The following is a 14,176-nucleotide window of genomic DNA, read 5'->3' as shown; positions in this document are numbered from 1 at the left end:
TCATGGTCCCAGACAGCACTTGACCTCATTATCAATGTGTCTAAAGCTTTAAAAAGACACAAGCGTGCTTTTTTTTTTTTAATGGAAAAGAGGTTGATAGAATGACAATGTCAAGCCACAAAGTGTCGAATGCTGTGGGGATGGAAGAGAAATTGATCACACAATCCAGCGTGGATCAAAGGGTATGCTTACAGTGAGTTTTAATTACAGACATCGGTTTTCAGGCACTTGAGGAAAGGAAGGTGACTGGATAAAATGAACCGATGTGCAACAGTAATGGGTCCTGCAGTCTACTATGCCCAACAAGGACTGAAACATCAGCCCAGTTACAGCTCCACCTCACAAATCAGAAATACATAAAGCAGCTGATTGGCAGCCTTTAACAACACTGTTTATCAGTCAACGTAGTTGTTATACTATGTTGCACTACCGTTTTACCAGTTCTGGCTACATCTGCCCCCCCCCCCCACCCATCGCATTCCACTTGTGTGCACTCACTTACAGAGGGGGGTGTAATAATCATACAAGGTCTCAGCTCTCCACTGTCTTCATCATGTTTTATAGCCAAAAGATCCCGATCAAACACACTGCCTCCTGTTACATGTGAAGGGGAAGCACAGCGGACGAAGACCCTTATAATAAAAATCCCAAATAATGGCACCATCTCATACCACTGAAAGAGGGTGGAGAACTTGGATAGATATTACAGGCAAACACCACCCCCTGCTCCAGCCCTCTCTAGCAACACATAGGAACTAAACATGTATATTAATGTAAAAAATATATCCTGACAAACGTGTTGGCTACAACGCGCATGAAGTTCAAATCTTTAGTCAAATTCACTTTTCACCTCAATGTTTATCAGTAAGTTTAAGCAAAATGTATTATTGATCTACACCACACAGCTTCAGAGAGACAGATTATTTCCAATGAAAGATTTCTCTACATATTTTAGAGTCTTGCTTTACAAAAAGGAGAAGGTTGACTGTCTCAGTACGGGTTTCTTCTCTCGCTCTGAGCCCTTCCAGGCCTGTACACCAACAATGTGCTCCTGTCAGCATGAAGCAGATGTGAAGTGACACTGCTGGTTTAGAGCAGAGACCAGACAGCATCACACATCACCACTCGGGACTGCAACACAGCCCAGGTCCCCAGCACTCTGTGCCATACTGCAAGCACACATTCCTGGGAAGGTTATGAGATCAACCTTCAGTCTTAATTGTGAAAGTTAAAAACAGTAATATAGACTTTGCTCATATTTGTTCACTATTCCATTGTTATTAAAAGGGCATACTACTTTATATGACCTACAATCATTTCAAACCTGTTTAATTTCATATTATGTGCGTTCTCCAGCACACTCTCGTGTTTGTGCTTTTTTTTTTTTGAAGTTTTTTTTTTTTTTTTTTTTTTTTAATCATGCTTACTACTGTAAATATTCCAGCACAAATGTGCAGCTATAATATCTACTCCCTTCTAAAGCTGTGACGTTGTATAGAGATTCCCCATTTACATTTCAGTTGCTCACCCCTAAGGATCTTTCCTAAAACCATCATGTATTTCAACAATGCAGCTTATGGGAGTCTATTAAGAAGTGCCCATGGTTGAAAAGGACCCAAGCCTGATTAATAATCATCAGCCACCAATGTTTTCAGCTTCCGAAGCACTGCCCTTGAACACACAATAATACAGGAACATAATATTCTAACATGGAAAGAATATTTTGAGTTGAACCAATTTCCTTGGGACAGTAAATTCTTCAAATTAAGCATTCCTAATATCCCGCGGTGACACCAAACTGTGAAAAAAACTAAACAAAAAAAAAAAGAAAATACTGTGCTGTTAATTAAACGAATTGCCGTGCAGTGAATAGACCTCTTGTTGTTAAACAGCTTATTCAACAAGGGATCAGTGAACGAGGATTTTTGCTGCTGTTGCTATTGGTGCAGTGATGGTGTTGCAGAAACAGAATAACCAGCTAACAATGTGTCTCTTTAATCTAGACTTGCTCAGCAATACCCTTTGCACAGTATCTACACAATGCACAACAGTCAAACTTTGGAAACACAATGGTAAACTGTGTAGGGGGGTGCTTGGGATGCTTCCATTAATCTTGGGGTCTCGTTCAACAGTGATGACCATACACCAACTGTGTCCCTTACACTGGGTGCAGTTCCGTTCATTTCTATGTGAATACCTCTTAAACATTAGGCAAGTCTAAGTTACATTAAGAAAAGGAAGGCTTAGCCTAACAATTAATATTATCACTACCGCTTCATACCTGAAAATTGCATGCAGATTTATCTGAGCACATTAAAAGCATCTCATTCTGCACTAACAGGATTTATGGGTCTACACTAAGAATAGACATTAGGAACCACTACTCAAAAAACAAACAAAAAAAAAAAAACATCACATTATGCTCCTTACTGTAAGTTACCCAAAACTGAATCTAAACAGAAAAATGAATCTGTCACGTAAGCGCTACCAGAGAGACGGAGGCATCTTCTGCTACAATGCTAACCCCTGACCCATAGGACTCGTTTCAAGGAGATTCATTAGGAAGGGTGCAGACAATCTAGCTCTGGGCTGAAAGATGCATCTGAGAGTGTCTGTGCATGTGTTTGTCTTTGTTGGGAATCATTTGTGTTCTTATAACCCTTGTCAGAGTCAACTGTGGGATATTGCCTTGAGGGGATCTGGACGAGTGGGTTTGTGCCTTGTCTACCTTGTGTTAATGTGACTCTGAAAACCAGTGGACCCTCGCCAGGCTTGATTGGGGGCTTTAAAAACTTGCTTAGCTTTTTTAAAAAAATCAACATTTCCCCTCGTTCAGCAATTATCAACGTCGTCAGTTAGCAGGTGATCGTCTTGTGTTTGGACATCCTGTGGTCAGAGCGACACACCCGGAGACGTGATTCTGTAGACTCTCTGATTTAATGACCATCCACTGCAGATGTGACTTGGAGGAATCACTTTTTGTTTTAATATGAAGGGAGCTAAACGTGTATGTAAGGAACAGATCAAAGGCTCGCAAAACGCACTGCAGCAATAATAAGTGAACTGCCTTTTGAACCGAACTTGACGTTTACACTGTCCTGTCCAGAGCTGTAAAGCAGCCCCCATTGAAACCAGGGCCAGCATTGATAAAGATCTGTCTAACACATGCTTACGTTTCCTGATTTAGCCTGCAATACTGTAAAAGTGTCGCTTTGTACCAGTTCTGATCGGGATGTGGTCGTAATGGAATGGATGTGATATTCATTTAGCTTGGTAGAGGTCAGGGCTGAAAGCAGTTGTGCAGGTCAGAGCTGACATACATTAGTGGGGAACAGAACCCATAAATTGCCTACTTGCACTATGCTGCTGTCGCTCAATTTCCATAATTAGTAATTAATCAAAATAACTGCATGAAAGCATTTCTTTTGTACGAACACAGCAATTTCACCAAAAAAAATTAAAAAATAGCAATCAAGATAGCCACCCACACAGTAAATTGCTCAATACATTTCACCAGGGTATTGAAAAGCACTGCGCTCCATGAGAATCCTGAACTGAAGCATTAGTACAGCAGTATATCTGTATTGTGTATAAAAAGAAAGAATAAGAAGATGAAGTTGGAGCTGTCACTTCTGTCCTGACCATTTCTTCAGACTCATCACACTAACCGCAACATTCAAAGAGATATAACAAGGACTGAAATGCTGTGTTAAGTATAAAAAAAAAATAAAATAATTCCTGTGGGATTTGAAATAATCTTCAGCAGAGAATATGACTATTTTAGGAGACTTTCCAATTAAGCTTCTTCACAGAGCATCTGTTTTTTTTTTTTTTTTTGGGGGGGGGGGGGGGTGTACTGTTTTTCTTAAGGCAGCTGGTTCATTTTAATGTAAGCTATTGATTAACCTAATGTAATCCGAGAGTTGCTTATTAAAAGGAACAATGACACATTTTGATCATAGGCGGATTACCCAGTGAAAGAGGCAGTCCATGTTTAGGTATGTACAGCTGCTCTTACATTTTCACCCGACTGCAAAACCCTTCAGCTACAGTATGACAGAATAAGGCATGTCTTTCTTTATGCACGAGGATAGAGAACACAGGGCTTTAAACCTTCGGAAATGAATCGACAATCTCAACATACATAAATCTGACATTTCAGTTTCATTTATGCTGAGGAAATTAAGTATTTATACAAAAATTGTTTTACTGGCTGCCCTTAAAGGATTTACTGCAGCAAGCCTTGAACACCAAACCTTAATCATTACATAAGCCGCGTTGCTATTCACGCTCCTTGACTCTTTTCCAGTTTCATAAAGCACTTCTATGTAGCAGTCTGATAAATCCAATGTAATTGCATATACGAAAATACATCGAAAGAATAAAGGGTTAATACATTAACCAATCACTTATACTAGCTGTCCAAAGCTATACCATTCTGTCTTGACAGAAGCTAGAAATAAGACCCAAACTACAACCTGCTAGAAGACCTCGGCTGGTACCCCTGGTTGATGGTACTTGATCTCCTGGATCTAGCTACGTGAAGCTCTTGGGAGATTGCTAATCATCGAGCCAGCTATTATACGGTTGGTCATAGGTCTACGGGTTTATAATTTTGTATTGAGCATCCTGTAGAGCACATCAAGATGATGCTGTGGTGAAAGGTGCTGTAGAAAACCAGGATGTATTTTACACAATTGTTTTCTTACAGAGTAGCTCCACCGGTGGACCACTGTCATTGTTTCCGCTCTCTTCCCCAGGCTCTCTGCTGCCTCCCCGACTGAGACCATGGTCAGGAATTGCTGCATTACAGGTACAATACGTTGCATATTAGCTTTCATATCTTGGTATTCTATTCTGTGAAAATCATCCTGGATTGTGTTATTTATGTTGATCAAATCCCTTGGGTACTCTTTAAAGCAGTATCCATTTCATATTTACACAGATGAAATATTTAGATGAGCAGAGGTTTATAGCCACAGTTTTTTTTTTTTCCCCCCAAGTGTGTGGATCACTGGAGCCACCGACGCAGGCTTCAGTCACCTCTGAGGAAACACTTAACAGCGCCTACACGAACTGCAGTAAAATGACATCCAGAAATCGTGTGCGTGTGTTTCTTTCCAGCACCCTTAGATGGTACTCCAGTATGACTACTACACAAAATTCTTGAGCGGTAATATTGGGTTATCCATAATGCAGTCAAACAGTTACCATGGAACGGCAGATCCACAGATTGTGGTCTGCTCTTACAATAGGTCTCTAGAGACAAACATGATGAGAGAGAGAGAGAGCGAAAGAAAAAGGGAAGCGCCCAGGAGTTTGGTTCAGTTCTCTCTCTCTCTCTCTCTCTCTCTCTGTAGTATATAAAGGGGGAAACGGGTTAGTGCACAGAATTGGTATCTTGTTCTTAGAAACGCAGTTCATATTGAGTGTCACTCAAGGTACTGGCTGAATGGTTGGCAGCTGAAAATTGCATGTACTACACGCTATCTCCAGGACACTTTTAAAAAACGTTTAAGTCTAAAACAGTTTTTATTTCGAACAGCAGTCTATACACAATACCATCCTTCACTGGGATCCTACAGCTGTGCCTCTCACACGGTATAAAAAACAAACAAACAGGAGTCAGTGAATATCCATTTCCGTTTCTAGATCTGCTGCCAACGACTTGGCTTCAGGACAGCGGACTGCTGTAGAATAATGTAGCAGCTATATATAAATGGAAAACTGAGGGCATGACACAATACCACAAGACAGGGCAATACCAAGCTGAGTGTTGTAAAAGGACCATTGCGTAGGTTTATGCCACCGATCCAATAAAGAATGAAAGTAAAATTTTAATAAAAAATGCGATGTGTCTTGTGGTCTATGAGACCTACATACAGTGTGTTAGAATTGTGTGCAACTATTCAGCAACAATCATGGGAAATCACTGCCCATAAAGACCCTGGTGTTCCTGGAACGCCAAGGTTTGCATAAAAGCGCTACTCCAGTCACACGTGGATCATGGCAGATCGAGCCTGCAGATGCATGCAATGTATTGTGATACGTAACACGCGAGGCCCAAATCCCAATGGAAGACACACATGCTTCCACTCAAACACTAAGCCAGTCGTGAACCATTCAACAAAACAGACGAAACACCTGGTGTGCAGTCAGAACCACACCGCACTGCATATGGAAAGGAAAATTAGCAGCTTTGGCTTAAAGCCCCCGTTCCCCAGTTCTTTCAGAAGTGGTGTATTGTACACAGCTGAAATGGCTGGATTGAGCCGCAAGGGTTTGCCAATGCTCTTGGAAAACAACACACAATGAAGAAGACAGTCGGAGACCATTCTGAAAAACAGCCATTTGGCAAGGTGGTTTATCAGCATCAAAGAATGACAGACTTCTCCAGAATGGCACTCTTCTAAACAGAGTAACATGGTCGCACAGGTGGAAAACATAAGAAAATACAATAGTACCTCAAACTTCATTATACACATTAAATGTACAGTTCATGCTGTGAAAAATAAAGTCCATCAAAAATCCAACTTAAGAAATGTGGTTCAGATATTGTGTATCTAACACCTAGTTTAGTTCACAGGTCATTACTCCTGAATCACATGTATTTTCTCTATTGGTAAATTGCAAACAAATTGCTCCCTTCATTGTAAATGTATTGCCCAAAACCAGGCTCTACAAGTTCACTACAGGCTGTAAACTGACAGACTTAATACTAATGAGCTGAAAACACAAGGAAAGGACTGTGACCTGCGCAGTCAAACCCGATGACATTGCCAGTGTAACCCCACCTGAGTCTCACCCACCTCTCAGAGAGGAGACGGCTTGTCATTTCAGCCCTGCTTGGATCCACTGCACTCCTTCATAACAGTTCAGAGGACAAGTCTAATTTAAAATAGACAGCAGTGCTGTGTTCAGGAGGGTCACGCTGCCGTACAATAAGATCACTGCTTATTTCTGTAGAGCGCCGCTCACAGCCTGGCGCTACAGATTGCTGCTCGCTGCAGTTTTCGGTCCAGTCAAAGCTGAGCGTGACACTTTTCTGCAAAAAGAGGTCACTGACATGACTGAAACCTGCTTATATTGACACATTCAAAAGATACGGAGCATTTGTCAGCAAGGTGAGTATGCAGCTGCCTGCAACTACCTTTATTGTAGCGTTGGCCCCAGACTTTGCACAAAGGAAAGTTGTCTCACACTGAATTGAAGGTCTCTCTTTAAGACACCACAGCTAAGACGCAACACATATCAGCTGGTATACATCTCGGGGAGAATGAACTACAAAGAGAGCAGGGGACTTACCTCTCAAGGTCATTCAGAGAAACAATAGGTGAGCCAGGTATCAAAACTCTTAATGTTTAGCGACTGCTGTCTAAGCTACTGTCTTAATAGAAAAAGGGAAACTAAGCAGGATGTGATTTTATAATTATGTTCTGTTAAACTGTATTTATTTATTTTCTTGTTTCTAATAGGGGTACTGCAAATGCTACTTGAGCTCTTTTTCTTCTCCGACTGTTGCTCTAAATTGTGCATGGCTCCCCCTGGTAGATATTTAGACAATAAAGACCCAGATGAGGCATGAGATCAGCAGGCAAGCAAGAGAAGGGGTGTGGGTATAACTGCTGGGATAGCTAGTAAGGTATAGAATATGTGTGCTTGTTATGCATTCATTCATTTTCTTGAATTTTTTTTTTTTTTTTTTTTTATCTAAGTCACATAAGTTCTCAGCTCTGGTTCTGGAAGGATATTACACTCAGGGTTATCATTCAAATAAATAATGCAAAACTGTGGACCGAGACAGAGGTTTAATTGTTCAATTAAATCATTCAGAACAAAGACCTGGACTGGAACCACTATCAAATTGCCCAGCCCTGATCCAGACCACGGTGGAACGTACCTGCACCATAACATTTAAAAACGACAACAAAAACTCCTCTTTCCTCTTTCCAATGCATCTTAATAGTTAATGAGGGAGCTCATAAATCACACCAAACAGATTCACATGAACGGCTGCAGTACTTAGATCTACTGTTTATTAGATCGTTATACTGGAACCAACTCTCTTTCTTCCTATACTCCTTGGCCAGTCCCTTCAGAAAGTGTCTTAGATAACAGGGGCTTTAATGCAGTGTGTGGAGACAGACGTCATAAAGCACCAACAGAAAAACAGTCAAAGAAACAAAAACAGTACTGTTAGCAGAGGACCATATGAGATGAAAAGGAAAGGTTCTGAGGTAATTTGTTCTGTCTGATTGACTACAATAGCCCGTTCTGCAAGCTAGTAGAGCCACATTCCCATAGACATATTTTATAGACATTAACATTTTATGTTAAACTCCCCTCGCTGTGTGCAAAGTGTTTTCACCACACACATCATTTTAAATCAGCACTTTTTTTACCAGTAGGACCCAAAAACTTTCTTTTTTTTGTTAAATGTACCTCCCTGTGTGCAAAAGATTGCCGAAACAAGCGTGGTAATAATTTGCTGTGTGTATCTGTTCAGGGACACAATCTTTATGCAAAGTTCTCCACGGTGGTACAGTTCTTTTCCAGATGAATTATACTAATCTTTTCTTCCTTTCATACTTGTGCCTTGACTGCCCTTCAGCTTACATTTAAACTTTTATAAACGCTGGACATACAAATGTGACAACACTGTACCTGCTTCTTTTTTTTCTTTTTGGGATATGATCAAAGAATCTACTTCTTTATATGTGAATACTACAGGGCAATACCGAGATGATCCCAGGACCTGATTGAAGTCGATAAAATCAGAAATGGTAACGACAAAGTTAACCCGACACACCTTTAAATGTAGCACAAAGAGGCATAGATGGAAGCTTTCCTGAAGACCATATTACCTGCATTTACACACAAACCCACACACACACACACGCACACTTGCAGGCACAAGCACAGACACACACATTTGCTCAGACACATGCAGGCACACACAGATGCTTGTGATTCTTTATTTTGGATCTGCAATTGCATCTCTGGGTTAAAGTCCCCTTCCAGTATAGGGATTTCCCTTGTGAATGACAGCAAAGCAGTTTGGTGTTTGATTGTGGTCTAGACCTGCATTAAAGGATAACTAGCTCTATCTTATTTGTTTGAAAGGAATACCTCTCAGTGTATTTAAGAATGTTGCGCCGGCAGTCCATCCCCTGCCAACTGCACAATAACTTTGTGTTCACAGTTCATTTTAAGCTATCCTAGGTTTAAAAAGGCACACTAATAGTCTGGGTTTTCAATCTGCAGCTAGGCCCTGCTATGCTGAACAGCTGCAGTGTTTAGGTTTTCATTTTCTTTAAATCAGGTTTGGAACTAATCTTATTATCAATTCAGTTTTAAATGCCTGTTATTAAAACTTGACTGTTGCAATATTACAGGTAAAATGAAATGCATAATTCAGTGTTTTAAAAGCATCAAGTGATTAGAATCAACATTACTACTGGGGGGTTTTAAGGCGATTTAGGAGGCTGTGCGGGCCAGTGGTTAAAGGAAAGGGCTTGTAACCAGGAGGTCCCCGGTTCAAATCCCGACTCACTCACTGACTCATTGTGTGACCCTGAGCAGATCACCTCCTTGTGTTCCACCTTTCAGGTGAGGCATTGTTGTAAGTGACTGTGCAGCTGATGCATCGTTCACACACCCTAGTCTCTGCAAGTCGCCTGGGATAAAGGCATCTGCCAAATAAACTAATAATAATAAACAAGAACATTAGCCTCATTTAAAAAAAAAAAAGATCAAAATATAAGATGAATGTGTAATAAGCTCGGGAATCTAGGCGAGAAGAACACATCTGATCCATTGCCCCCCCCTCCCCCCTCCCCCCTTCTGTCCATCTCACTGATGATGCCTGACAAGATTACTCCCAGAGAAATGTAAAAGGTTAAGGATACTAGTAATTTCGTACCTCTCCCTGTTTTCCTGTTTTCCCTGGGTCGTCCCGGATTTGAAGACGGTGTCCCGGGAATTCAATATGCCGTCCCAAGACACTAAATGCTAGTACCATAAATTGAGATAAATCAGGTAACAATGCTACTACAATATCAATAGACTCACAATATGAATTGGTTGTCAATACTATAGAAGTAATAGTATCAATGTTTCCTACTGGATAAATATAAGATTTTTAAAAGAGAGTTTAAACTTTTAACAGCCCCCCCCCCCCCCCCCCCCCCCCACCCCCCCCCCCAGTTCGGAGGTCCCAGTTTTTTTCGGCATCCCTAACCTCTCTCCTTCACTGAAGCGTTGTGTACAAATGTCTATTTATCCAACCTCTCCTGTGAGGCTGAAAGGACTTTATTATTCCTACCCCGCAGTGAAAAAAAAAAAAAAAAAAACAGCCGCTGAACTTGTCCGATGCTGTGCAGCTTGATCCACCAGTTCAGAATTGTTTGGTATGAGGGCAAGAGGGCTTCAATTCCATTTTCATTTCTATTGATTTTAACCTTTTAAAATTCAGCACGCACCCCCTTTTTAAAGGGGAAGTCTAGCTCAGATACAGAATAAAAAGAATTGGGATTCAGTTAAAAAAAAACTTAATAAAAGAGAGAATGTAATTTTACTGAATTTCCAGAAGCAGTGTTAGCGTCCCAGGACTTCAAAGTGTTCACTTTAATTAAGTGTACTTTTCATACACTTAATTATTTAGTTTAAAGAGGGGGGTTTATTTAGATTATAGTGTCATTGCCCCCCTGGAGCATGTTTATTTATTTTAATTTATTTGCAATTAACTCAACACAAAATTGCACTCAGCTTCCTCATCTTGTGTACAGAAGTGTCCTGGGGTAAGTGCACCAATTACAGGGACTCGAGCAAGCCAAAACACTGTCTATGACTGCAAACGCATGCTGAAAGCAAGCACTATGGAAATCTGGTGCAACAAGCCTGCCTCATGAGTGGCAATTAACCAACCAACACTAACCTCCCGATCGCAGGGTTCTTAAATGCCACACACATTATAGGAGGAAAAATGACCCATTGTGCTTTACAGCCTGAATATCTTTCCAGAATCATATTAGCAATGCACAAGAACCAGCTCAGTCTGGCAACACTGCTGGGCTTAATTAATATAATCCTTCTCAGAGCAGCACAAACAGTTCCAAATCACACACAAATCACATCTACTCAATTGTGGTCTGCTACTTAAAACTTACTGTTATTGCATTTTCTTTATTTCTTTATTTTTTAATAGAGAATGCGAAGTGAACCAGTATTTATTTTTTTATTTAAATTTAGAAAAGCTGAATAAATATATATATTTTATTATTATTTTAAAAGGTTGTGTCAGATCCTATTTGACCCTATTCCCTACCTCGGACCAGGCAGGCACCTTGCTATCTGAACTCTGACGACCATTTGAAAGCGCACTGTAGGCAAACCAGCAGCGAGGGGTAAATCACAGATCCTCCCAACATGACAGAGCACACCTCTACAGACAAGGAGTCACCCAACATTGCAGTAGTCGCCTCACACGCACACACAAATACAAAGCCTGTGACCCAGCAAGCCTCTTTCTTTGTACCTTGTCACATATAATAAAGTGAATTCTGCAGCTAAACAGCACATCACTGTTTCACTTCATTAATGCAAATCTGCTCTTGTGATCAGATTCTAATACACAGTGCCCAGTGCACAGTACACACTATATGTTTCTACATCCAGCCTCTCTTAGACTTCAACAAACAGCATGCTTTGAATGCAACAGCTATAAAGCACCACGGTTTTTCTGTACTGAAGGCGCTGGCTAGGAGACCCTAATTGTGCCCTGAACTCCCTGCAGCAGGTACAGAAAATGTATGAATTCCTTATTAATCTGTGTTAGATCATTTAATATGGAATCAGTTCCATGTGTTAGATACAGAGCTAGTGAACTGGAACACAGACAGTTAGAATGTGTTTAGTCACAGGTGACTGACCTCAGAGATATTGCCATGCAGATGTGAGGGTACAACATACAAGGGTAGCATGCATGCATTTCACATGTGAGTCGCTAGAAAGACATGACTGGCACCTGGCTTTTGGAGGGTTTACTACCTGTACAACTTGTACAACCAGTAAGAAACCCCCGAATGACTGCTGCTCTGCTGGTTTAACATCAGGGGTGAAGAAAGAGAACCCTGTTTTATTGTCCTGAAGTTTACAGGTTGTGAAATGGGTAGCTGTATTAAGAATCTGTTTTGTGCAGATGGTGGTAGCAGGTAAATCAGTTGATTTAATGTTTGTTAAACTCTGGTAGTAACATGGGACTTCTTCAATATCATTTTGCAAAGGTTTTTTTTGTTTTTTTTTAATTATTGTTAATCTGTATTATACACATAAGGGGTAATGTGCAAGAACGCATGCAAGCATGGCAGTTGTTCTTTAAAATGGAAATGAATAGAAACCAGAACGAGCCAGACCATCCTCGGGAACACGCAGCTCTGTAGCTCGGTTTCACTTCACTTGTTTGGCTGATATTACAATTTCCCAATGCGAGGATGAGATTACAGAATGCACACACACACACACACACACACACACACACACACACACACACGGGTACAGAGCAGAATTCTGTTCTAACTACCAGTTAATCTGATGCCTAACAAAATCTATAACTAGCTCCTTCAGGAACGCCATCTCACATGCATCTTATGAAACGAGCGCACATGTGTATGCGTTTGGGTACAATGCAGTGAATGCATACACAACGTTACTTGCAACAACAATTAAGTACTGTGCCTCATTTAATACAGTATAACCATTCCGTGTACCTAGGCTGTAAACTACATTCGCACGTGCACCTGTCAGACAATACTAGAAATACGAGCAATCAAATCAGCACCCCTTTACTATAAGAACACGTGAAACAAGAGTGCATACAGCACAGGGGAGCAGTGTTCCCATTTGTCGCAAGTGGAAATGAATCACAAAAGTAATTGCCTTTCTTAAATAGCCGTGTATAATTCGACCTGTCCAGTCATTACCATGATTATTGTACTGATTACAATTACCGGGCAAAACAAGGTGTAGGCTATTATTAAAATATATATATATATATATATATATATATATATATATATATATATATATATATATATATATATATATATAAAACACGATCAGTTTAAAATGCCATATAAAATTAAGCAAATGATACAGGCCTAAGTGAAAACGACTACACTTATGTATTCATAATGATGTGTAAAACATTTGCAATTCTAACAACGAGTCAAACTTCCGATGACCTTATGGGCAAAACACAACGAAACAAAACACAACAAAGCAAAGCAAAGCAAATCTAGACAATGCACACAAACTGTATACGGTACATAAACCCGCCGATGCGCATCACTGATAAGTCAAAGCCAAGTGAAAGTTATGCAGCAAGCAGTTCAGCACTGAAAGCAGATGATAATAACGTATTTCCGTGCAGAACTTACCGGTGCAGACGCAGAGGGCAAACAGCAGCAGCACCAGCCCGGACCTGCAGCTGACAGAGGGGCTCGGGTGTAGCGCCACCTCCACCACCATCATCTCTGTCCGTTCAAGTTGTTTTATTCACAAGTGCTGTAATGCCGATTAGAAGAAAACTGAATATCTGTTTCTCGTCCCAATAGTTATTTGTCTTTCTTTGTTTTCTTTTCAGCGACACATCAAAAGTGTATTTTTTGCACTAAATATTCTAATCCACCACCCTTCCCATCGATTCCTTGTTCTGTCTCAGACTCTCCGCACAGGTAACATACGGTAGAGTAACCCGGGGACTGCAAGCAGAGTTGTTGTGCGTCGATGTATGCGCTTCGCTCAGCAGTGGGAGCGCGACAGTGTCTGTCTGCGCCTCTCTCCTTGCCTGTACTACCTCCTGCTCCAACAGTGATCTCGCATGAACTGAATTTCAGTAGTGAAACAGCTGCTTGTACAGCAATGCAGGAGGAGAGAAACAGAGAGATAACACCGAGGCAGCGCAGCAAAACCGGGCGCGGATCACACGCCCTTGTACGGAATGGAGTTGATTTTAATTATTGCGTATCGTACAGCGCAGCTATTTATTGCAAATCTCAGACCGATTGGGACTAATGTTATATGCATGTGCCGCAATCGTAATGTCATACTTAAGATAGAAGTTTAGATAATACTAGGAGTTAGATAACAATGTCATTAGGAGCATCTTTCCGGTCTG

At 40.8% G+C, this 14,176-nt stretch overlaps 1 protein-coding gene across 2 annotated transcripts in view; it reads right to left on the bottom strand.

The window, feature by feature from the left end:
- Positions 1-13,929, bottom strand: part of unc5a (unc-5 netrin receptor A) — a 103,246-nt gene extending 89,317 nt beyond the window's left edge. The window contains exon 1 of one of the 2 annotated variants that reach the window (XM_041223638.1): positions 13,437-13,929. In XM_041223638.1, coding sequence (XP_041079572.1) covers positions 13,437-13,530 — 94 coding nt within the window. In that variant the 5' untranslated portion in view covers positions 13,531-13,929. The remainder of the gene's footprint in view (positions 1-13,436) is intronic. The other variant, XM_041223637.1, reaches the window with a different exon arrangement.
- Between the last annotated feature and the right edge of the window lie 247 nt (positions 13,930-14,176).

Source organism: Polyodon spathula, chromosome 22, assembly GCF_017654505.1.
Source record: "Polyodon spathula isolate WHYD16114869_AA chromosome 22, ASM1765450v1, whole genome shotgun sequence".
NCBI classification, from domain to species: domain Eukaryota; kingdom Metazoa; phylum Chordata; class Actinopteri; order Acipenseriformes; family Polyodontidae; genus Polyodon; species Polyodon spathula.
The sequence above is the reverse complement of the archived record's forward strand: the minus strand, read 5'-3'. Positions and strand labels throughout refer to the sequence as shown.